Source organism: Morchella importuna (genome assembly GCF_003444635.1).
Source record: "Morchella importuna strain M04M26 chromosome Unknown Morimp01GS011, whole genome shotgun sequence".
Taxonomy (NCBI): Eukaryota; Fungi; Ascomycota; class Pezizomycetes; order Pezizales; family Morchellaceae; genus Morchella; species Morchella importuna.
In genome coordinates, this window is record NW_025763408.1 from 306,409 (window position 1) to 330,981 (window position 24,573).

The window sequence follows — 24,573 nt, forward strand, 5'->3', positions numbered from 1 at the left end:
ACGTGACTGTCTCAACCATATTACAACTGTGTAATCGATACATGTATTTGGGTGCAACCGAACGGGCCTAGGTGGCTTAGCAATTCTGTCCTCGATAATGACATATAAAGCTAGAGATTCTCGCAGTCCTTTAGTACATTATGATCTCCCCTCTCGTCAAATATTTTCATCTCGTCATAGCGATCGGAATACACGACGCGTACCTTAAGGTACCTACCACCTATACATGTACTATATATGGACCTTATATGGAAAAGCATAGTCAAATCTGTCGCATTTGTATATGCGGGGTGGATATATTTCTTCCGAGAACTCCTTAATGTCATTCACCATCAGCCCACTGCCAAAATATCGTCACCGTGGGGACTCTCACTTTATCGATGAGGGAGCTAAATGAGCGCTATGCAGTATAGCCCATGACGATTTATCTCGTCTTGTAGGGCGACTGCACTGGCTGTTCTAAACAAATCATAGGTACGAGGTGTCTGAATGGCTATATAAACCCGTCCATCTCGCTTGCCTTCAACTAATTCCTACAGACAATACATATCCCTCTTTATACCCTCAATTCCGGCTCGGCGTTTCATTTCGATCTCACCAACCAAGATGAAATTCAACATTGTGCTGTTATTTTTAGGGTTCCTGATAACCTTCACACTCCAAGCGCCTTTACGATGTCTTGAAAAGAGTAGATATTACCATCTTTACAATAACGTAATACTATACTGATATCTTCCAGGGGGCGAGGATTACCTCTCTCCAGTTTTCAGAAAGCCTTCCATACTCAATGGTTTGGCTAACCACGTGGACGAAACACCTCTAGACCTTTCAGAGGATTATGGTCTTGACGGTGGATCAGACAAAGCTGACAAAGGCAAAGCCACAGTCTTTCCAAAGGCAATCCCTTCGGCTCCATGGCCCTTCGGCAGGGGTTTGGAGCCAGTATGGGAGGGCCCGAGAAACTTTTTAGGCCCAAATCCAGAGTGGAGCATTTGGGAAGAGGAGCTGGATACACCACCAGGCTCCCTGTTTCCAAAGCCTATCGCCGGGGAAGGCGCATGGGCTCCGTTGGGCTCCGTTGGCAATTTGGTGGACAGTATGCCAGTTGCAGAGGATGATGGAATATTAGCTGAACACGAAGCATGCCCAACCTGTGGACGTAAACCATCGGGCAAGTCTTTGATTTTTTTTATATCAGTGTTGGATGCTAATTACTGAGATAGCTTGGGAAAAGCTAGTCAAATGGGTTAAGGGTGCCTGGAAGAAGGTAACGGGTATCTTCAAGAAAAAGGAAAAAGCGGCAACAATATGAGGGAGTGGAAGAAGATGACCAAAATAAAATACAGAAACAATAATACCCGGAAGCAAGCGTAGAAGGAAGCGTAAGTTGTATGCATGGGATGATGTAATTTTCGAATAGAAAGACGAGGAATCAGGATAGATAAATAAATATTTTAATATTTACAAATACCAATCTGGATTTAGCAAAGTCTGAAATATTGCAATACGCCCTATGGCTTGGCGCATGAAATTATGAAACCTACATAGTTTGCCATCAGTACTCCCATGAAACCATCTCTTTACAGAGAATTGAGGGTGTAAAATGTGATAAATCCCAGTACAGTATCTGTTTACGCCGTTTTCAAAGGACAGAGTGGTTATATTCTGTGCACACCCATAGGGTTTCTAACTGTCTATCATGCTATTTGAGCTCAAGAAGTCAATAAGAATTTGAGGTGAGACGACTGTAGGAATGTCATGCATATGCATAACCTGTTGAATTCCGAGTGTATTCATAAACGAGAGCATATATATGGCTCTTCAATGACCTGTTATTACGGTGCTGGAGAAAGAGAAAAAGGAGAAGAATTAAGAAGCTAAGAAGCTAAGAAAGAGAGGGACTCTTTTCCGGCCTCAACCTGAACTTGATTTGATCCGTGCGGTACATACCCCCCTTTGGACCATGGTAATATTGCATGCAGGCGAAGCATACGGTTGATCTAGAAGTTATTCTACTGATCGGGTTTTCAACGGCAACCCCTGGGCGCCGGGCGCCATACCCTACTGTGAAACACAAAGACGTCACTGTAGCCCCCTAGCGTCGACCCACGAACCAGGTACAACAGGCGGGAGCGGGAACGGGCACTAGTGGAGGGTGCCGTTGCTATTTAGGTTGGGTACATGTAGATACATCATGTAAAGATATGTTGATATTCACAGGCGGTACATGTACAGAAGATAGTGTCTGGGAATTACTAGTATTTACAGGAGCGCAAATATATGGAGATGGATAGGGTACGAGGAGTGAGAAAACTGAGTCGCCATAGACAGATGAGTAATACAGGAAGAACGAAGAAAATAATACTAGACAGCTAGCTATAAGAGTAGAACACGCACAGAAAAAGAAAAGAGAGAGGGAGGGAGAAAGCCAGCAAGAAGAGAGAGGAAAAATGCTATCGAATCTCTGCATGCCAAATGAAGAATTTCGGGTTAATTGAAAAGTATAGTTGAAAAGAAAAGAAAGAAAGAAAATCGTGAGTATGTGCCCATTTTCTTTTAATCTCTTATCCCTATCTACTAAAAACCTGCTTCTTAGAATCATTCATTTCGTTGCCCGTTTCCGTTTGCTTCGTTTATCCGTTATCCTTGAGCGCCTATAGTGGTATAAGGAAAAAAAGATTCATCCCTCCGTTGCGTTTCGTGAAGAGTGGCTACTGAACGTTCGCCTGGAAATTCTTGGGGCGCCTGTAAAATAAAAGTCAGCAACTTAAACTAGAAATCGCCAAAAAGGAAAAAAAGAAAATGGGCGAACGCAAAATAAATTACGATCGGGGAATGGGCACGAACTTGAAGAGGAGGATGTGCGGCTCAGGCGCATGAATCTCATAGTGCTGCCATCCCAAGCTCTGAGTGATACCGAGACCCCTCCATTCCTCTTCGTGGAGGATCTTAAGGGTTCCGGTCTCGACGTCGAAATAGTCCTTCGGGATCGCTTTAAGCATCTGCTTGGGAAGCATGACATGCCTGTTCAATAGGTTAGCTTCACAGTTTGTATTGGAGGAGCTTCTAATGGCGACGTATGTACGCACCTGTACTCGTAAGTCTTGTCGGAGTAGCTATCAAGGTGTCAGTTTAGGTTAAGCTTGAGGGGGGTATGTGGGGATTACCGGTCGGAGTAATGGATCAGATCGATAAACTCGTCAAGGCGCTCTCTCTCGGATTCAGAGAGCATGCGCGGGCGACGATTGCGGGAACTAGAGCCTTTCTCCATGGTATACTTGTAGTAAGTGTGATTGGGGTGGAAGGGTTACGACGACGAAGCTAGGTGGTGGTGCCTGAGAGTTATCAGCGCACAGTTGGAGATTGTTAATCTTTTGCGCAGAAAAGGATGCGAAGGCGGCGGGGCGGGTGGGTTAATAAAGTAGTGGGGTGGGTGTGGAGTGATTTGAATGGGGAAGGAGAGGGTTAGGGGCAAATACGTGCGGCGTGTGCGGGGGGCGGTTAGGAGGGCGGCCCAGGAGGAATGGTTTCAGAAAGGGACGGCCAAACGCGTGATTTGCCTACCTATTTGTGTTCTCTTCGGTTTTGGTGTTAGTCGGAGAATCTCAATGGGGGCTGGCTGGCTGGGAGCGCGGCTCTGTTCTGTTGTTGTTGCGACGATGGCAACCAACGTTTTTTTTTGTTTTAACGAAAGGGGATGGGATGTGTGCTGAGAACGACAACGACAGCTGACAAACACTGTATGTACTAGTATGGCTCTGCGAACAGAATTTCGTAGATGTTGTGAGGAAGGGGATCGTGGACGATAGGGAGCAAAGGCGATAGTTAAGTAGCAGAGTCCCTGAGCGTCAACTCGTCAAGTCAGCGCCGCCTCTCTTGTTTACTTTCAAAATGGGCTAAAGTTGCGCCTACATCATAAAGATACACAAACTACATAGCCCTAGAGTACAATAAAGCTCTAGATGATAATACAGATTGGGTGCAGGGCCACTGTCATCGTTACCTGAAACGCCTTAATCGTCGTCTGACTGCTGTTACCTACTCACTCGCATACTCCCCTACATGGAGGAGAATGTTCACCTCTCACCTCTGTTCTTATGCGATGTGTGGCTTGTAGATATATGGGATGGTTTGGAGGCAATTCACAACATCACATGACCCTCTCCAACCACAATTCCATACAATCCCTTTGTAATCTCCCATCAATCCCCCCATTCTCGAAACGAGAGCTCGCCTAGATCCAGAGTGTGTGGCTTTCCTCCCGTTCGTTGACGTTCAGCGACCGACTTCAAAGCAAAGGAAAAAAAAAAAGAATCCCTCCCCGCCCGCCTTACCTGTGAAATCGCTCGCCGCCGTTTTTCCACCCCATCACGCTTGTTGCTATTGAAAAGGTCCTTCTAACTGCACTAAAAAAAAAACGAGCAATTATCAAAAAAAAAATATTGATTTTTTTAAAACGAAAAAAAAAAAAAAGTATTGGGCGCGCATCGCTTTTGGTCAACCTAACCCAGCTCACACTAAGCCAGTCAGTTCAGTCGCGAAGTCGCGTTTCCCCCAACAGCAGCGCCCGCCCCGACTTCAACAAAGCACTCCCTCAACTCTATTTTTCTCCTCTCCGCCCAGCGCGCGAAAAGAAAAAAAGATAGAAGAGATGGATAAGCGCAAAGCTGCTCATATACAAGCAACCGCCTCCTCGCCCACACCCGACGTTGATGATCGAGCGAGGAAACGAAGAAAGCAATCTGTAAGTTTCTGTGTTCTTGTTTGGTGGGGGATGCCGGGGAGGTAAAGGAAGGAAGAAAGGATAGGAGAGGAAACGCGACCTTGGGATAGCTATCAATCAACCTTTCTCGCGTGGTTTCTGGCTATCCCTGATCATGAGGCTCAGCTATTATCTATCTGACTACCTACCTGCCTCCCCCCCTCCCCCCCTTCTACCCCACTGCGATGCGATATAGGTAGCTCTTCTTTAGCTAACGGGATATAAGACTGTTCAGCAGAATGGGTCTGATTGTACGGGAAAGTCTGCACAGGCTTTGGGCCAAGGTTTGCTGGATGCGATTATGAACCATCAGGAGAGGTAGGTTGTGATATATATCCTATTATTACACTGCTATACTAGTAGTAGTTGCAGCAACTGTAGCATTAGTAGTACTGGTAGCAGTTGTAGTTGCTCTAATACGCTCAACTCAACCCGAACTCATCTCATCCGATCTTGTTCTCCCAATACTACACCCTACAAAAATAGCTTCCGTCGAATGAAATGCTAACCATAATGTTTCTCCCAGGAATCGACACATCCGTCAACATTTCGAGAAGCTCCCCAACCAAGTAAACGAGCTCTTCATGCCCCCGATTTTGTTCCCCTCCACTAACACCCACTGCAGGCGGATTATCCTGACTATTACCAAAAAATAAAAAACCCAATCTCCCTCCATGAAATCCAGGTCCGTCCATAAATCCACACCCTCCCAATCTTTCTGCCCCACTCACGTTCGCTAGACCAAGCTCAATAACAATCATTACGCTACACTGCAAGATGTTGAGGCCGACCTTCTACTCATGTGTCAAAATGCCGCCACATACAATAAGCCCAAGAGCCAGGTTCACAGCGATTCTATCCGAGTTAAAAATGTCATTGATGCATATATGGTGGAAGTCTCAAAGTCAAAGGAGGCAAAGAAAGAGGCCGAAAATACACCAGCGGGTAGAGCGATCAGAGGTAGGGGGACCCAGACGCTGCAGCAGGCAATGATGGGTGTTGTTGAGGATATGATGGCCTTGGTGGACGAAGCGTGAGTTTGACTTCTTTGGTGGTTTGCACTGGAGAGGGAAATGTCCAATTCCTCCCAACAGGAACTAACTGTTAAGTTTAGAGGCGAGCCCGTGGCCCACTATTTCCTCAATCTCCCTAGCAAAAAGCTTTATGGCGAATATTTTCGCATCATCAAACAACCGATCTCACTCAATATGATCAAAAAGAAGGTTACACAGGGCGAGTACACCAGATGGGTCGATTTTGAGAATGCAGTCGCATTGATCAAGAAGAACGCTGAGGAGTTCAACGACGAGGGAAGCGATATTGTTAAGGATGCGCGCAAGTTAAATGTAAGTTGGGGCTTTTAGTCATAGTCGGAAATGGGAGATGGTGGGGCTGATGGTATTGTGGACGTAGACATACTTCGTAAAGCGCCTAGCAGAAGGAAAGGCAAAGGTTGGAGACGCTCCAAGCGCAACAAACGGCGCTCCCAGCGGTATAAAACTGCGCATAAATGTTGGAGGTCACCGCGCCCAATCACCACAGAAGTCACATGCACAAGAGACATCAGGGCCGAAAATTAGACTCAATGTCGGAAAGACAGCCGCTGCACAGCAAACACCCAAAGTCAGGGCTCCGTCAAGCTCCCCGGCGGCGCCATCTGTGTCGCCTATCACCAATGGCAACTCTGCGTCAAGCAGTCCGTCAAAACAAACGAGCAATGGAAATGTATCGCCTAAGAAAGCACCCAGCCCTCCTACGCCCACCCCTGTTGTCCTCCCACCCCCCGTAGTCCCAGTGGCAGCTCCGACCCCAACTGTCCCCGTTGCCGCGACATCATTACCAGTCGGGGGGTTGGCCCCCATACCAGTTAGAATAACTAGGTCCCGGACTCCCGAGAAACCGGAGTTGGGGCGGTCGGGTTCTCCACATAATGAAACTATTACACTTCGTGCGAATTCCATGACACGGACACCAAGGTCCCAACAGATGAGCCCTCCAGCTCCGGGATCAATGCCCCCGCCTCCGCAGAGATTGAGTACCACACCGGCACCACAGAGCCCAACACCGTTGAATGTTCCGGTTCCGGCACCACCGACTCATCGTTTGGGGAGCTATGATGAGCCAAAGTATCGTGCCGAGGGGAAAGGTAAGGAATTCACTTATCACATGTTTTTGCCGCTTAACTAATTGCCCGCAATATAGACGCTTTGAGTGCGCTGATTACAAACCTTCGTGTTACATCGGTATCAGCGACCTCTGGGGAGGTCAAGTATACGAGAGACTTCTCCCCCGATAATCATAAGTTGACTTCCCAGTTCTTTATACATCTTCCGGCGGATTGTCAAGCTATTGTAATCACGCCCACGCTCTCTACTGGCCTTTCGGGTCGGCAACATAAATTTAATGTGGAGCACAGAGTGAACAACAACGCTGCCAAGCAGATCCCTGTGTGGAACACGCAGCTCAAAAAGAAGGAGGAGCTTGCCTATGAAGTGAGACTCAACCCAGGCGCAGTCAATACCATTGATTGTGCGGCCATCGCAGCAGCAAGAAGTGGGATGGTCAATGGTAGTGGAGGGGGTGGGAGCCCAGCGGGCATGTGGGAGTTAGAGAGATTTCGGTTGTTTGTCAGCTTGCTGCCTAATTAGCTTTTCTCTTTTTGTCTTTATTCTCTTTCCAGGCTCCGCTGGTTAAATTTCCTGTTCTCTGAATTATCTGAGTACTAATTATTTATTAACGCCCTTCCCTTTTCTCTAACCTGTTGGTCATCAGTTACCTCTTTCATTTCTTTGATGAATTGTAAGTTTATTAGGAGGGTATTTTTTATTTTATCTTCACCGTGTGAGTTTCCATCGGCGATGCTGTTTTGTGTTATGCATTCTTTCTCCCTCTCGCTGCTGATACGCTAGAGATAGGATGGGGATAAGTTTAGGACGGACAAGGTAAATTTAGGTTACTTATTATGTAGTTACTTTTACTATATGCCCCTCTGGCTTGGGCGCATGGGTGTTTGTTTTGTAGTTTATTATTTATTGCAGGACGTACATATGATTATGGTACTTTTTGCTGCCGTGGCCGTGGTGGGCCAATGACGCTGTGGTTACTGTTACCCCGGTCCTATTCCTTCATCGATTCAGATTCGTCTTCGAGCGGGCTGCAGGATTGAAGCCGCCCAGGTAGAATGTCTTGTCCGTACCACCGTACCACCGTATCACCGTATCACGAGCTCGGAGCCCAACCCCCCGAAGAGCAATTACCGAGATACTTACTTTTCCCCTTGATACTTTTAAGCACATGTGGGGGATGTATGGCTACATGGAGTAGGTACAGAGCAATCCAATAGAGTTTGCATGTGAAAAGCAATTATTTTTGGTAGAAATAGAGCAAAGCACCGGTACTACTGCAGCCCGTATGCACCCCCGCATCGTTGCATACAACGCATCGAGTAGCTCATATAAAGACCTCCCAAGCTCCTGGAACTTCGTCTACATTCATCTACCTACTGAACTATATCCCATCCAATTGAACAAGCAATTGTACACAAAATGGCGGCACCGGCAACAACCACAATGAAAGACTTGACGGGGAAGTTCTGGATGGTATGTTCAATGAGAAATCAAATTTGTGGTGGAATTGCACTGCTCACGAGTAAGTTACTAACTGACCAATTTGGGGTTATAGAACAAGACCCTTTCGGACGACACTGATGATGTTCTCACATTGGTATTTCTTTCGTCTAAGTTATTGGCGAGTGAATTAGTAGAATTGCCATACTGACTATATGGTGTCCCGCGGTACAGCAAGGCATTAGCTGGTGGACTCGTAAGGGCATCGCTCTTGCGAATCTGTGTCTTGATATTAAACACTACCGAGACGACGATGGTGTCGAGCACATCGACATCGTTCAGACTCTTACTGGTGGTATTCAGGGCACCACTGAGCTCAGGACCCTAGACTGGACGTATGCTCTCCCTCTTTCTGACGGTCTGATAGCAGGACTGATTACGGGCGGGATAGGGAGCGGGAGCATGAGGACCACATCTTCGGAAAACTCAGAGGGAAGAGCAGGCGCGTAAAGCCATCAGGGCTGGATGATGACTTCCTGAAGAAAAACTTCTTGCCTGAAGTTGAGACGGATTGCGCTGTCGAAAGCTATGTCGTTAATGATGCGAATAAGTGGACTGCGCAGCAGGTATGACCGATTTTTTTCTTCTTTTCTTCTTTTCTTTCGAATTTGGGACGTCACTGACTATCTCGGATGGGAATTATAGATCTGGGGATTTGAGACTATCAACGATATTAGATACTACGTCCGCCATCTCAAGTTCACAAAGAATGATACCGACAAGGTACTTTACAAAAGACTGGTGTATGACTGGGCTGATGCTCAATAGACTTCACGTCTGGGTGGCGGGAGTAGGCTCTATTATGAATTCAGTAATGATATCATACTGCACTTTCATTTGTAAACGGATAGTTCATGTATCATTAAGCCTTATCGCCGGATACAAGCATGCTAGTAAAAATAATCTTGATTACGCTTAGTGAATACAGTGCAGTAAAAACAGTATTGAGCAATTTCGTAACTGGTCATCAATAAATAAACACGAACGCAGTAATAGTACAGCTATTATGAGTGGCAACAGTGGTAAGAAACAAAGCAACCTAGAGATTCACATCATACGAAATTCGCGAACTAAAAGATCCTTGCGTGAGTTTGACCGATAGCAAGCGGAAGGAAAGATAGTTGCCGCTGTCTCAGTAGTTGATGACACCGTCAAGAATCCAGATCTCTCCGTTGGGGACGGTTTTAATATCGCGGTGTGCGGCAAGCTTGATTCCGTCGGGATAAATCTATGTCGCAAAAATATTAGAATAAGCATAATACCCAGACACGGTGAAGATATCGGAACATACAATCCTGTCCTTCCCATCCATGTCCCACCAGATCTCCTTCCCCTGAAAGGTCTTTATCTTCTCCCCCTTTAGCCATGGCGAAACGCCGATTAAGTGCGCCTCGACAAAATTCCTCTCATTTCTGCTAGCACGATCCTCTCCCACAAGTCCCTTATATATGTTGCTGAGAACATTCCCACCCGCCCCTTCATCATTTGGATCCTCCCACGGTTTCCTTGGTAGTTTCGAAACGGCAACATTAGACGGCGCCAATACAGTCGTGTTTTCATCAGTATTAGAAAGTCGAGTTGAGATAGACTCAAATTTTCTGGTCAACTCCGCAAAAATATCTATGCTCCTATCTTGGGAGAGCTTATCAGAGAGAAGCAGAGAGCCCGTGGGTTTGTCGCTGCTATACAGAATTTCATGGGACTGGAGAGGAGTCTGGTCGGTGTTGAGTGAAGGCATTTTTTTTTGTGGGCCGCCTTCGTTGGAGTCAAGCGGGTAGAGAAGCTGTGCAGAAGCGAGCGAGTATATAACTGGAAGTAGAGCCAGGGAGAGCTTCATGTTGGGCAAAAAGTTGGCGATGAGTTAGTAGACTTTGTTTGAGGGATTTAACCAGCTGATTGTTGCTGACTTGGTTGTCGGATAGCTGCACCATGTTAAGTGACGTATTTAACATGTTCATTAAGCCCTAAGCCCTGAACCAGCAAAGGATATGCACCAGTTCAGCTCTCTTGCAAGGTACCGACCGACATATCTGCATCCAGGGCCAGTAGAGTACTATCAACGTCCAAACGAGTAATTTCTTATTGGTCTCTAACTGGTTTCCAAATATTAGACATGATCTTAAAATGTCACTCGTGCTACTAAGTTAAAGTTGAAGTTGTCGTTGAGATATGTATATACAGTCGAATCTCCCTATAAGGGTACAAAAGTGGCGCGAAGTCGCACCCTTATAGGCCGTGTACCCTTATACACAGGGTGAATTTGTGCCTACGAAGGCGATTATAGCCCGAGAACCCATACCCTTATAAGTCGATTACCCTTATAAGAGGTACCCTTATAGGGAGATTGGACTGTAGCATATGTAAGCTGGTATGTACCTATATACAGCACCGCATATATATATATATATATATTGACAGATTGGAAGTCATCCTGTGGATATTCTGAAGATGTTAAACCTGAAGCCTTGAGGATAAATTGCAGATCTTGCATAGAAACGGCTCACAAAAACTCTGTAGACACTCCCTGGGGGGATCTACAGACCACATTTGAACGCCTACAAACCTTCAAAAAATATCCACGGGATGGCTTCCATTAAGGGAATAGACTAACCGAACATTTTCCTATTGGTTTAAACTTCCCCTACTCATCAACACCCGGGGGCAACATAGAGTATGTATGTACTGTACCATAGAGTGGTTTTAGTCGGTAGCTGAATATTAGAACGATAAGACAGGGCTTCGATAGGAATATTTGATATTTGTAGCACTAGGCTCGAATCTGTCGAATAGGAGGCCAAGATATATGTATGTGTGGTAAATGTGCCAAATGTGTAACCAATAGCACAATACGCCCCCGCAGTACATACAAAGTTGCGGGGCTATGAGGCTGTGTATGTACTGCGGGGACGTATAAATTCATCATCAACGTTCAATTCCAAGTGTTCACCAAAATCTTTTACGAATAACTACAATGGCCGAAGCAATAGGTCTCGCAGCAAGCTTGGTTGGTCTTATACAACTCACGGGACAGGTGACAGCAATAGGATACACGTATATTAGCGGTGTGAAACGAGCCGCAAACGATCTTCATGAACTTTCTAGGGAGCTAAGCATACTGAACCTGGTTCTCTTTGCCCTTCAAAAATACGTGGACGCAAACCCGCAGTCCTCTATACTACAAGCAATAAATAACAGCGATGGCCCCCTCCAAAAATGCGAATCCGAATTGAAGGTTCTTCTTGCAAAGATGGAGCCCAAGAACGGGTTTAAAGGGGTTCTTAATAGCATAAAATGGCCATTGAAAGAGGCAGAAACAATGCAACACATCGCAAGAATCGAAAGGCAAAAAGGTGTACTCATGCTCGCTTTAGAGACTGACAATATGTGATTCAAAACCCCAAAATTATACCCTTTGTCAATAATTCTAACTTGAGACCTAGGTCTTTGACACAAGAAATACATCAACATGTCCAAAAGACTGATCTCGCCGTCCAGAGGATTCGAAAAATATCAGAAACTTTGAACTCTTGGGCTGATAAACACGACACAATTCAAGCTGGTTGAGATATCTACCTATATGTACATAGTAAGGAGAATTTCTGGCTAACCGTTCGAAAAATAATAGACGAAGATCGAAGGGATGTCTTGGCATGGCTCTACTCAGAAGATTTTGATAGGACACACCTCGAGATTTGCAACGAAAGGCAAAAAGGGACTGGTACATGGCTTTTGGAAGAACCGAGTTTCCAAGAATGGGCAAAAAAGCAACCAGATTTCAACTTACTTTGTGGATATGGTATTCGTATGTCTAGAACCCCATGCCTTTCATAAAAGATGATGGAGCTTTCTTCAATGGACGCAATGCTACAAGTACTGCCATATTCAGGATATCATTTTTTATGATATCAGATATGTATAGTGTTAAATTAGAGAGGTTAATTCTCGAGACCACTAAGTGTAGGTACCTCTATTCAAATTGATAGATTGGTAACCAAGTTTAGTGATTCATGATCAATGGACTAGACTTGGATATTGGTGTATTATGAATTATCGCCACTTATTGGTCTCTAGATGCCTCGGGAAGAGAGATTGGGCGATACCACGAGGCAAGCTGGCCATAAAGTTAAAGCCCCTATGTTTCGTGGATTGTATTGCAATGCTTCCATTGAACAAGCTAGATACTCATCTACACTTTAGTTTACACGATGCTGACAGTCGCCATATTTCAATAGCCGGAGCAGGGAAAACATTTTTAAGGTAAATCAATCCTAGTACACCTTTCTCCATTCGCAACTGACAAATAAATAAATAAAAAAAGCTCTGTGGTAATTGACCATTTAGAGGTCCGGGCTCCAACAGAAATGTTTGGGGTCGCATATTTCTACTTCAACTTCAAAGAACAGTGCCAAGGGCCCACTCAGTTTCTCGCCAGCCTTGTAAAACAATTAACCTGTAAACTGCCAAAGCTTCCCTCGGAGGTCGACAAGCTTTACAAAGAATTGGTCAAAGAGGCAAAAAGGCCGAGTTTAGATCAGTTAAACGCCCTTCTTCGTGAAGTTTCAAAAAACTTTGCCCAGGTCTTTATTATCGTTGATGCATTGGACGAATGTGCTCAAGAGCAAAGAAATATTCTTCTTCCATTGTTTCATCGTCTTGGGCAGGACGGGTTCAATATATTCCTAACTAGTCGTCCGCATCCTGAAGATATCCAGGAGTCTTTTCGTAACGTCAAAAAAATAATCATTTCCGCAAGAGACCAGGACATCAGGCTCTTTATTAATCAGAAGATCGAAGGAAATACACGAGCAAGGCGCCTTGTTCGACAAGCGGGGTTACAAGATAGGATTATCGATGATATAGTTGGTTTTGCAAATGGAATGTAAGTAGATTATATCCCAGATATCCACGATGGGCCTTAATTGTACAACATAGGTTTCTGCTTGTCCGTTTTCACGTTGAATTCATCTGCCAGCAGGTCTCCGCGAAACAAGTGTTAAAGGCACTTGCATCTCTCAAAATGGCCCCAAAGAAGAACCCACTTGACCCTACCTACGAACGGATAGTGAATTCCATTCGTGAACAGCAACAGAGCAATATGGAATTAGCATTGTCGATACTTTCTTGGATTATCAAAGCTCGACGGATATTGCGGCTTAATGAATTGCAAACGGCGATATCTGTGGAACCAGAAACATATGAGCTTGACGAGCTCAACTTACCAGATAAGGACATCATACTTGATATCTGTGGGGGGCTAGTAACAGTAGATGAAAGCGATAATGTTCGTTTTGTTCACTATACAGTCCAGGAATATCTTGTGAATAATCACATTATTCCCGAAGACTCAGATCTAACAACCGCGCTGACTTGTATCACCTACTTGTCCTTTGATGTCTTTGCCAACAATTGCAATGGAGACTCCGTCTCTCCCTATAAGCTTCGACTAATATATCCTTTCCTTGGATATGCGTCCAGATACTTATATTCCCACCTACGCTCTTGTGATGAGAATTTGACGGCAGATGCGCTCGTTTATCATCTTGAAAAGCAGGGTCGCAGTTTATCCTACTTGTATTATGCTCTTCACGAAGAAGTATCCCCATTGCAAATGGCAGCTAAACTCGGACACTGCCTTGCATTCCAAATGTTATTAGATAATGGTCACAATATTTCAATTTGTGACGGTGACGGCAACACGGTATTGCACTATGTCGCAATGGCACAAAGTAAGGAAATGGCCAAATTTTTATTAAATAAAAAGGAGGTTTCTATCACGGCCCGGGATGATAATGGGCGTTCACCATTGATGGTTGCGGTACTTCGAGGAAATGATGAAATTGCACGTATCTTGATTGATCATGGAGCAGACATCTTTGACCAAGACTTCTATGGAACAACAGTAACCGGTCTCGCTGCTAGCAACGGACATTGCGCGTTAATGCAACTACTGATTGAACGTGGCGTCGACCCGACTGAGGGATCTGATTCATGCTGGTCCCCGTTCGAATCGGCAATTTTGACTGGCCATGAAAAGGTTGTCGAGTTACTGATTCAACGTATCAACTTCGCCGATCTTCCACTTCGGCCCGATTCCCTCTTGATTGATGCCATAGAATTTGGTTACCGCGGGATTGCAAGAATATTAATCGAAAAAGGTTATGACCTGTCGTCCCAAAACAGGGAGGGTAGCACAGCACTTCATTGGGCTGTATTTAGTGGTTGGGAAGACATTGTGAGGTTGATGTTGGAGAGAGGTGCTGACATATCAGTAAGGAGTACCAGTACACGTCTTTTATTCAGTAATATCACAAAAAGAGACAATCATATCATGTTCGGGAAAACAGCACTAGAAATAGCAATTTCCGAGGGGCATGAGCCAATAGCGGCAATATTGGAAGCAAAGATGAAGGATTTGACGGGGGATGGACCCATACAGCAAGAAGAAGACATTGTTCCTATACTCGATTCTCAATACATGTAGGTAACCCCCGTATATACGCCTATTTGACCAAACCAGGATATGCTGACATGGAGCGGGTGTGGATTCAGAGATGAATACATACTATCAATAAAATATATGCTCAAAGCTATATAGAATTCTTAAATAGCGAGGGAGGATAAACGGGGAGGCATTTGGACAAATAAAAACTGCGATCGATTTTGGAAGATCGTGTGGTACTACATGTACGTTTTTAGATCTAGGTACTAAGCTCAAGAACGCGTGTAAAAGCCCAGAATCCAAGTGTACTAGATGGCTTTTAAGACGAGTTTGCGGGCCGATGTAATCTTATGATAGATTTACCCAGAAGAACAACGCTCGTTATTCTGGATTGTAATATACCTCGTCTGGGACATGATGAACTCTTATCCTTTCTGAATCCTACATGATGCGAGTCTATGTTCTCTCCGGGAAGGGGATGATTGATAATATAAGACTATAGCTAACAATCGGACGCAATACGTTGACAGAGAGAGACACTGAGAGCGAGAACATTAGTTCAGTCTCATTGGATCGAGTGATTACCTGTGCGCCAAGCCAACGAAGGGTAATGCCCGTTAGCATTTACGTATAAGAGGAGTGGCTATATACTTATACATATATAAAGATCGAGGTAGTAGAGAGATGCTAGCTTATGTAGATAGGTGGTCACAACTAGGTGAGCACACGTATTGTACATACTAAGCTATGTAGTATGAAAAGGAGAGATTCTACTCATAAACCTCCTCCAATCATGATCATCTCAAATATAAACAATTCAAGAAACTCCTATAATATGTATTCTAGCGCTCATCTTCCGGGCTGGGCCTCCTGGGATATATCCTATCAAAACCAACGATACGAGTCACTAATTGCAACCTGGGAACCTACATCTAGACGAACATAGTTGCAGTAGAGCACACCCCCATGAGAACCTAATCCGAGCCACACCAAACCAAACGACCATACACATAGGGGGCTGTAACCTATGCGAGTGATAGTTCGTGATTTTGCTGACCCAGGTACGTTTCCACCAGCGATGACCGGCCAACAACGTTACAAGCCCATAACCAACAATCAGTCAGTCACAACTTCGAAATCGACACAATTTTGGCAGAGGACTGGGGTGTTTCAGAGGAGTCGTACTGTATGTATCCGCTTCCCTAGAAATCTTACAACGATCTCTCACATTCACCTCAGGCTCAGTTGTACCGGAGATCGGCTATGTCATATTACATGCATCAGCGCTAGACAATCTAGTCAGGGCGGTATCTGCTATTGAAAATACAACTAGATCATTGATCACAGGAGCCGGTTCCGGGCCTGCGTACCCCAGGAGGATGTATTATCCTAAGCCCTCCGAGATCGAGAGCGCCTATTGTGCGGGGTGTCTATATATATCGCTCGCTCTTTACTTATGCTGGATATCGGAATACTGATGATGTTACATATCTCTGGCATTACAGCTATCATGGCTATCCTTAGCTAGGCGCCGCCCATAATCACGCCGCCCTGGTGTTGGATGAATTCTGAATTCCTGATATGGCACACCCGATACAGCTACAGCGACGGGGTTGATTGATTGATTGATAATTCATTATAGCTACAGCAGGGTTATTATGAGGGGTCGGGATTCGAAGGGGAATAGCCGCTAACGTTTGTGATGGTTATCGTAGACGTCCACCTCATTTGGCCGAGATGGTGTTTTCAACACTACATTAGCATAGTGTATCAAGAATTTTCCACATCCCGATGTGTTTTAGCCAGCTCTTCAACACTAAACCACCGTTCATATAAACACAGGCCCCGAAGAACTCCCGAAGATATCTACAAACCGGTTTTAAGCCAGCGCGGTAGACTAGGCATTAGGCTTGATTTGCATTTATATAATTATACTCACAACTCTATATACAGCAGCTGCAGAGCGGTGGTAGGATCGGCGCCGAGGAGTGGTTGGTTTGGCTACATGTACGGCCAGCTCGGCAGTGCTGTGCTGTGCTCGTACGACCTACTCCTACACATGCCTAGCTCATATCTAGAGCTTTACTCTAAAATCTAGAGTAACCATAATCTTTGCCTTCGGCCGCGGGGGCTTGCTAGACCCCGACTTAGTTAACTTGCATGCGAGTGACAGCATATGATCCAAGACACATCAATAGGGCTAGGGTTTATTTCTTGGGCGGATGACACCGCCATACATTAATTGATCAAGTCCGCTGGATATTCCAGAACCCGGAAAATACTGATCTAAAGCGATTTGAAGGGTGCCAGCTGTGGTTACACCCCAGAACCAGGCGAATTCCCCGTCATGCCGGCGTAGCTCACAGCCCTTGAAGGTTGGGGCTCTTTGGTTTCTTGGCAGCGGTAGATAAATGATAAATCCCACCGCATATCCTCACCCCACCGGCTGCAGAAGCAATTGCGATTGCGATCATTCACAGGGCATCACAGAGGACCCAGCAGCACAGATACGATAGAAAGGTAAAGCGATACACACCTCTCTCTATACCCTCAAACCCAACTGACAATCTGCAGACCACTACCATGTCCGCCGCCCTCCACCTCCTCCGCCGGCCCCTCCTGCGGGTCCCCTCCCTCCCCACCACCACCCTCCCCCTCCGCCGCCACGCCTCCACGCCCCCCAAAGTCCTAGCCAAACCAAGCAAATACACACCCCCCTCGCACCCCTCCGCCCCGCGCTCTCGCGACCCCCTAAACTACCCCGGGCCCCCACAACCCCCCCGCGACCCCACCCGCCGCTACCCAAACACAATGCCGCCGCCCAACACGTTCGCGCACACCATCCTCACATCACGCGTGCTACACTTCTACGTCTCCATGGGCATCCTCATCACGCTCGCGGCCACCGTGTCCATCCGCAACTTCCTGGCGACGTCGCCGTTTGCGGCCAATGTGCGCTGGGAGTGGCTGCACCCCTACGAGAGCACACAGCTGTTTCTGGTGGCCGTGCGCGAGCATACGGAGGACCAAAGCCGGCGCGTGGCGGAGATGCGAAGGAGGAAGGTGGAAGATGTCGAGTTGAGGGGCGAGTACAGGAAGGCGCATGGGCTGGAGAAGACCGGTAATGAGGGAGGATTTGGAGGGTGGGGGGTGAAGAAGAGTGGTAGGGAGCCAGTGGCACCAGTGGTGCAGGAGAGTAAGGGGGATTGGGTGGAGGAGCAGATCAGGAGGGCGGAGGAGGAGGCGGCGGCGTTGGTGGAAGGGGCGGAGAGGGAGAAGGCGGCGGTGGAGAAGGGAGAGGCAGGGCCAGAGACGGTGGTGGCGGTGGTGGAGACGCCGGCGAAGGAGAAGAAGGGGTGGTGGTAGGTTTGTTGTGGTGGCTTGGTAGGTCCGTTTTATGTAAATAGTGAATGGCAGGTAGCAATTGTTGATATGGGTTTTTTTTTTTGGTTTCACCGCTTCTTCTCTTTTTTCTTCTTCCTCCTCCTTCTCCTCTCTTCTCTCTTCCCTACTCCCGTACATCCCACAACCCACTCCTCCCTTTTCATCTCCTCCCTGCAAAGACGAGATTATATCAACCCACCCTCTCCCCCCTAATAAGATATCCTGCTAAGTGTATCATTGACGCTGCACCACGTTACCCCACTCTCCCGCACAAGTCTCGCCACAGCAAGCTGTATATAACTACAACTATACCATACCATACCCACCGCCCACAGCAGAAATGACGTTATAACGCCAGTTGGTTGGCTAGTTGGTGGACGGCAACCCGCCCGAATGACAGTTCATGACCCTGCATGCATCGAGTGACATGACTTGCTTGCTTGCCTACCTGTCTGCTTTCCTGCTTTTCTGCTTTCCTGCTTTCCTGCTTGCGGGCCGGCACATTCTCGAGATCTCGCCGGTGCGGCCGCAAAAAGAAAAACAGGAATGAAAGGATGAAAAGGGGGGGGGGGGGGGTTGATACGCTGGCATTGAAACGGAACGAAACGTTGGATTCCACCACATGTACATGTGCATCAATTCTATGGCGGCAGCAGCTAAGTAGATCGATGTCTCTCTCTGGCCGCATGTATTCTCGATCGACCCTCGTGGGCATGGCACAGGGTAGTTATAGTACATATACGGGACGCTTTATACTCGTTCGCTGGCTGACGACTTAATTGATCAGTCCAGTCCAGTCCAGTCCAGTAGTGTCCGTTGTATACCATATATCGTGCCACTAATTAAGCCCATTGAATCACCGGCTTAGCTGGCCAGCCAACCATTCGCTCACCCGCTACTTCAGCAGTCTGGGTCTATAGTACACATGCAACCCGTGGTACATTAAACGGCGATCTAGCAAGAGGGAGGGCCAACCGCGGATAGTTGCCTGAGAGCCACCTCAGACGGGAGGAACATATAATATAAACTTTTTAATTAACGACCATGTTGATATATGGAGCTAGCTAGCTGGCTGAAACAAACTTTCTCTTTCCCCTCACTCCCCACACATTTGCTGAATCCACCTGTGGCTGTAGTCGAGCTTTCGAAACCCCATCCCTAGCTCCAAACTTATCCACACATCCACACATCCACAATTCACAATCCACAAAAGATACCAACCATCAACCATCAACCATCAACCATCGAGCACAAACGCATAAAACGGAAACGATGAAGTTCTCGGTCATCGCATCCTTCCTCCTCTTCGTAGCTAAAGCTATCTCGCAGGATGCCACCGCTCCTGAGCCCAAAGTGAACTGTCCACAGAACTCACTTTATGGCGAAGAAAGCACAAAGTTTATACTGACTACCGTGGCCGCTGACATCTACCCTCACTTTGGGGACTTTTACTCTGAAAGCTGTAAGCCCCCCCTCCTGTACGCCTGCTCTTCCCTGGGCCCCACTAACATCCCACTACAGGGCCCAATATTCTGTTTGCGCCTGACAACTTCACCTTCACACCTCCAACTCGCACCATTGTCTTCAACGGTGGCAACAACACACTCTCTGAGTATCTCCTCCTAAACAGCAGCACCGTGGACTCGTTCATGCTCCGCTGGGAGCTCTCCTCAGAGCCCTTCAAGCCAACTGGTAGATTCGACGTCGTCTACTACCAGCAGTCCATCAACGTTTATCCTGTCTGTGACGGTGGTCTCCTCTCTTCTGTCGTTTGGAGAACTAGGGCGTGCATCTATGGAGACCCGGGAATCGGCATTACATGGTTCAAAGAGCGCCATAACCAGGCGATTGCAAACATCTTCTCAGGCATTGAGGGTGGGTGGATGGGAGGGCCGGAGACGACTGTCGGAAACTGCTACGGGCTGAACAACACGTCCGAAACAAACGAAACTGAGACCGAGACCGAGAAGGATATCCTGGGGCCGAACGGAGTGGCCATTTACACCCCTGTTCCGGAATTGAACAGCGCTGGGATCAAGAGCTACATGTTTCGTGGGGGTGACCTTGCTGCGGTACTTGTGCTGGCAGCGGGGACTGTTATCTGGCTAGGGTAGATGCATTAATAGTGTGTGCAAGTTGTTAGAAGGGAAAAATAAAAGGTGTATTTCTTTTGTGTAGTAATAAAAATTTAAGTACTTGCTGCCTTTTCCCCCCTCACCAACATGGTTCCGAGAATTACACACGTGCTTACTATGATCTCATGCGGCGTGTAATCACAAGGGTCGATACTCGGGTACCTGCAGGATCTTGTCTATTGATAGGTGTATGCACTCTTGAGCGAGGTATTCGGAACCCTCAAGTCCCTTAGAATTTCGATGTGACTCGGGTGTAGATAATACATATGAAGGTATATGGTAGTTTGAAGCGGGTGGCGAAATTGCTTGTAGCAATGTGATGCGTTACAAGAAAACGATTCTTAAAACATGAGAAATGAATCTCCGATGCGGTGGTGGTTCCCAGATTGTAAAGATATATGGTGATAGGATATAGATGAAGCCTGTATCTGTAGCAGAATGGTGTATCTTGAAGTCGGTCCTCCAGGAGAAGTGTACGAAAAATAGTAAGGAGAGGTCGGACCTAATCAGTGAATAACACACCCTGAAAGAAGCTGCTACGTATATGAAGTGAATTATCGAGCCACGTACGAATTTGACAGGAAATGAAGAAAAACAGGGAAAAGTAGCTACATCGTCATCAGCGCTGCAATACAATGAAGCACGCAGACGCAGTGTGACCACCTTAAAACCTGTTTTTTTACGTGCTGCATATATTTTTCTTATGTACATGTAGTACTTTGCACAAAATACAAGCTTTGGGGAGTACTTGTGCGTGAATTGGGCTATGTTGGAAGATTGGCGATGGGTGGTGTGGGCCGAGTGATGGATGGTGAATGTCAATATAATTTAGTCTTCCGGGACATTACTTAGATTCAAAAACTATATCTGGTAGTACTCGCGTCGGAATCCAATCAATGGAGTTGATGAAGTACATATAATCAATAACCGGGTCCATAGATTAGAGTATACATATCCGAACTTCATTTTCTCAGTGGCATAAATATAATCCAAAAAGCTTTCGGTGGGGGTATCTGCACGTACAAAAAGAAATTCTTTTTTTTAGGCCCAATCTGTAACACATTTCAAAGTTTCTACACTAGAAATCTCTTATCTTCCTCCTGTCAGGTCATATATCTAAATATATTCACACATAAACCCTACCATTCTTCTCATAAACTACATGTAGCATCTGATGCCGTCCATGCTGTCAAACTCCGCAACATCTAAACTCTCTTTCTATCTTGTGAAATTATGGATAATATTGTCACGCTGCTCCCTCTTTTAGTTGAATGTACGAGTCTAGCATTATAACTACACGTGCTTTGGGTGTAACTGGTGGACGGCCATTCGCCTTTTAGCTGGCACATAATGGAAAGGAATAGGGTCTTAAAAACAGTCTCTCGTAAGTCAGGTCAAACGAGAGGCGCGAGCGCACATGGAGAAGTTGGTTGGGATAATGACGTGTGGGGGTGGAGATGATGAAAGGAAAGGAAAGAACTGGCAATACAGTAATTTACGCGTTTGATAAAAGTATAACCGTTCTATGTCTAGCTTCCTACATCTCCTGTATTTTGCCCACATCACCCATAATCCGTGCATCAACCATCAATCATCATCCTTCAATTCCTTGCTGATCATCGCCTCGCACACGCTACCTGATCTATACTGAGTACAACCCCACAATCAGTTCCGTTTGCTTAGTAGTGATCACGATGGAACATACTAAGTGCGGACTCTGGCACCGCTGCGGGTAAGCACCGACCGTTTGAGCTGTATTTTAAACCTGGGACAGTTTCTCGATGACATCTCCGAACAATACGAGGAACATGAGCCAACAAGGCCCCACCAGACGGAACTCTATTCCTGCCACGGATTTCTTAGGGCTTACGATACTTTTGTTCAATAGTATCACTTTGGCACTAGTTCACCCCAACTAACTTAAAGAAGGTCGCTTGCTAAAACATTTCAATAGTTATATTAGGCGTTAATAAGCGCACCATCAAACGCCCAGAGCACGCGGTAAATCCTGTGCGGAATCCCCGAACCCATTTGCAAAACCCGTCACTTCCTTTAAAGGGCAAAAAATGGAAGGTCTGAGAAATTATGCAAGATTATAACCCAATTCCAGCGTAGTTACGGCCTCCTGGCCCAATTAGGCCGTGGATGGTATGAGACATTCCTTCTCTTGGAGGGGTTCAGTTATTCGGCAACGGCTCCGAAGCAGTAGCCGAATATTACACAAACCCAACATCGACACCAGAATCATGCGGACTGTTCAGGGGCCCGTAGATCTAGCTGTCTCGAAGTCAAGTGTTTCTTTCCCGCCCTACCGAAGATTGACATTGTAAAATCATCTGAGAATGTTTCTCTAGCTGGAGACACATACACAGTAGGTAGCTGGCGCACACAACGGTTTCCGTGCTTATGTCTCAGTGATTTCCTTGATAGGTCTCAAAATCCACAGAGATGACAAACAACTCATTAGATGGTATGGTCGAGTGATCCACCATGACTACTAATAACCCCGGCGAATACTGCACCCAGCAACCCGGTTGGTCTTTAGTACTTTACCCAATCCATGGATTGGAACTTCCCCTTTCTCGTTGGAACTATGATTGAACCAATCAACCATGCCCTTTATGTGGGACTGTCTTGATTATCATTGCCTTTCCCATAGCCGGCGGGGAACAATTACATGTGGGCACGAGTCCCATAAGATGAACCTCAAATCTTCAACCTGCGTATGTGTTTGCTTTGGCCGTTACTCTCATACTTCTGTACCTACGCGACCCGCGGAGATTAACATCGAGTTTTAGAATTCCCAGATGGTAATAAGGGTGCTTTCCCCACCGTGCAGACCACTTAGCACGTGATGTACTGATCTCCTCGGATGAAGGGCATATGTATATGTAAGGAGAATTATAGGCGGGGGTCATCAACCATCACTCACACCCGTTGCAGTCCAGTATAGACCCTCTCTCACCGACAATCCATGCAAATACACCAAAAAGATCTGCAATCGTGCCTGACTGAGGAGTTGGTTGAATGGTTCGAACTTGACTAATTGACGCAACTAAAACTTCAATTTCGCTGCCTGCCTTGTGGGCATGTTACTACCAGTACCCATACCTTAACTGATATCTGCATATTTTAATTTCCCCTGAAGATTGTCAATATTGTATGAACAGAGGTATTGTATTTAGTTACTACGGGCACATATGCATAGGACCGTTGAAATTCTCCCAGGAACACATCGAAAGATCCAGGTATATATAGTGAGACAGATAGAACACACACATGAACGCCTCACCATTGCTTCTTCTTAACCATCTACTATGTATACTCTACTCAGGGTACATACTCGGTAACATATTACGTTAGCAGTCCCTGCAACAAGGATGGATTCAGGGGCCAGAGGAATTTTTCCTCTCTTCTCCAAGAATTATTGCAGCACAACAGTCATAATCATATATTGCTGTCGAATAACAGTGTTCCCACGTAATCAGTGGGCCCCCTGTGTCACTATCAAAACCCTCTAATGCGGATCGAGCGCACACGACAGAAAAGGCAGAAGTAAAAAAGAAAAGAAAAGAGCGAGAGAGAAAAGCTTAGCTAGCATACGAATGGTTCCGGAACTACCTAGATTTCCAACTGGCACCACCATCGTTATTATTCCCCCGGGAGAAGGGGAGTTTATTTATTACTTATCGGCCTCGTAAAAGTAAGCCGCCACAACTGATATAGTGGGCAGGTCAGGGGGTTGTACTTTCCTATTCTTCTAGAAAACACGAAACCGAACCGTGGAAATAAGAAAAAAATCATTTATCCCACGAGGATGGGTGGCGAAACGCACGTCAGTTATTTTTCTTTATTTCTTTTTTTTTCTTCCCTACACACCGGCCCCTCCGTGTCGTTACGCAACCGAGGGAGTTATGTATGACGTTTTGGGTATTAGAGTCCCTGGCTTGCAAGCTGTGTGGTTCGAGAAAAAACTCCCCCATATGCAAAAAAGAAGCCACAGGGGAAGTGATTCGCACGACCAGACAAAGGTTTGTCTTATGCATCTGCCATAACTCCATCTGGTAAGTGTGATGATAAACAAAGTTGACAACTTGTTTCAAAGGAACAAATCAATAAAGACTTTCGTTATCACGGTTCACATGAGCGTCCAATAATAAAAGCACCTAAAGCCACCCGTACTATTTAGGGTTGGCCCTTGGTCCGCCGGAGTTTAATCGGGTTGCC

The 24,573-nt window shown here is 46.1% G+C and overlaps 10 protein-coding genes across 10 annotated transcripts; 7 read left to right on the forward strand and 3 right to left on the reverse strand.

Annotated features, from left to right (window-relative positions):
- Positions 1-606: 606 nt before the first annotated feature.
- LAJ45_04517 (uncharacterized protein) lies at positions 607-1,312 on the forward strand (the record flags this gene model as incomplete). The annotated part of the gene is made up of 3 exons (XM_046114097.1): positions 607-688; positions 740-1,159; positions 1,224-1,312. 3 exons carry the CDS (start codon positions 607-609, stop codon positions 1,310-1,312), a joined length of 591 nt encoding a protein of 196 aa, XP_045972619.1.
- A 1,399-nt stretch (positions 1,313-2,711) lies between these two features.
- Positions 2,712-3,271, reverse strand: LAJ45_04518 (uncharacterized protein; the record flags this gene model as incomplete). Its single annotated transcript, XM_046114098.1, has 4 exons — positions 2,712-2,745; positions 2,827-3,024; positions 3,090-3,116; positions 3,168-3,271. 4 exons carry the CDS (start codon positions 3,269-3,271, stop codon positions 2,712-2,714), a joined length of 363 nt encoding a protein of 120 aa, XP_045972620.1.
- A 50-nt stretch (positions 3,272-3,321) lies between these two features.
- On the reverse strand, positions 3,322-3,997 carry LAJ45_04519 (uncharacterized protein; the record flags this gene model as incomplete). The annotated part of the gene is made up of 4 exons (XM_046114099.1): positions 3,322-3,335; positions 3,565-3,841; positions 3,913-3,930; positions 3,992-3,997. 4 exons carry the CDS (start codon positions 3,995-3,997, stop codon positions 3,322-3,324), a joined length of 315 nt encoding a protein of 104 aa, XP_045972621.1.
- Positions 3,998-4,651: 654 nt separating this feature from the next.
- Positions 4,652-7,708, forward strand: LAJ45_04520 (uncharacterized protein; the record flags this gene model as incomplete). The annotated part of the gene is made up of 10 exons (XM_046114100.1): positions 4,652-4,744; positions 4,989-5,080; positions 5,289-5,331; positions 5,388-5,447; positions 5,503-5,795; positions 5,877-6,108; positions 6,176-6,908; positions 6,965-7,389; positions 7,575-7,603; positions 7,678-7,708. 10 exons carry the CDS (start codon positions 4,652-4,654, stop codon positions 7,706-7,708), a joined length of 2,031 nt encoding a protein of 676 aa, XP_045972622.1.
- A 599-nt stretch (positions 7,709-8,307) lies between these two features.
- On the forward strand, positions 8,308-9,231 carry LAJ45_04521 (uncharacterized protein; the record flags this gene model as incomplete). The annotated part of the gene is made up of 6 exons (XM_046114101.1): positions 8,308-8,361; positions 8,444-8,485; positions 8,563-8,723; positions 8,780-8,954; positions 9,034-9,111; positions 9,183-9,194. The coding sequence occupies 6 exons, from the start codon at positions 8,308-8,310 to the stop codon at positions 9,192-9,194; spliced, it is 522 nt and encodes a 173-aa protein (XP_045972623.1).
- A 289-nt stretch (positions 9,232-9,520) lies between these two features.
- LAJ45_04522 (uncharacterized protein) lies at positions 9,521-10,225 on the reverse strand (the record flags this gene model as incomplete). The annotated part of the gene is made up of 2 exons (XM_046114102.1): positions 9,521-9,616; positions 9,680-10,225. 2 exons carry the CDS (start codon positions 10,223-10,225, stop codon positions 9,521-9,523), a joined length of 642 nt encoding a protein of 213 aa, XP_045972624.1.
- A 1,134-nt stretch (positions 10,226-11,359) lies between these two features.
- Positions 11,360-11,952, forward strand: LAJ45_04523 (uncharacterized protein; the record flags this gene model as incomplete). The annotated part of the gene is made up of 2 exons (XM_046114103.1): positions 11,360-11,772; positions 11,829-11,952. 2 exons carry the CDS (start codon positions 11,360-11,362, stop codon positions 11,950-11,952), a joined length of 537 nt encoding a protein of 178 aa, XP_045972625.1.
- Positions 11,953-13,996: 2,044 nt separating this feature from the next.
- Positions 13,997-14,983, forward strand: LAJ45_04524 (uncharacterized protein; the record flags this gene model as incomplete). Its single annotated transcript, XM_046114104.1, has 2 exons — positions 13,997-14,865; positions 14,938-14,983. 2 exons carry the CDS (start codon positions 13,997-13,999, stop codon positions 14,981-14,983), a joined length of 915 nt encoding a protein of 304 aa, XP_045972626.1.
- A 2,191-nt stretch (positions 14,984-17,174) lies between these two features.
- Positions 17,175-18,193, forward strand: LAJ45_04525 (uncharacterized protein; the record flags this gene model as incomplete). Its single annotated transcript, XM_046114105.1, has 3 exons — positions 17,175-17,182; positions 17,308-17,347; positions 17,402-18,193. 3 exons carry the CDS (start codon positions 17,175-17,177, stop codon positions 18,191-18,193), a joined length of 840 nt encoding a protein of 279 aa, XP_045972627.1.
- A 1,290-nt stretch (positions 18,194-19,483) lies between these two features.
- LAJ45_04526 (uncharacterized protein) lies at positions 19,484-20,325 on the forward strand (the record flags this gene model as incomplete). The annotated part of the gene is made up of 2 exons (XM_046114106.1): positions 19,484-19,673; positions 19,733-20,325. 2 exons carry the CDS (start codon positions 19,484-19,486, stop codon positions 20,323-20,325), a joined length of 783 nt encoding a protein of 260 aa, XP_045972628.1.
- Positions 20,326-24,573: the final 4,248 nt, after the last annotated feature.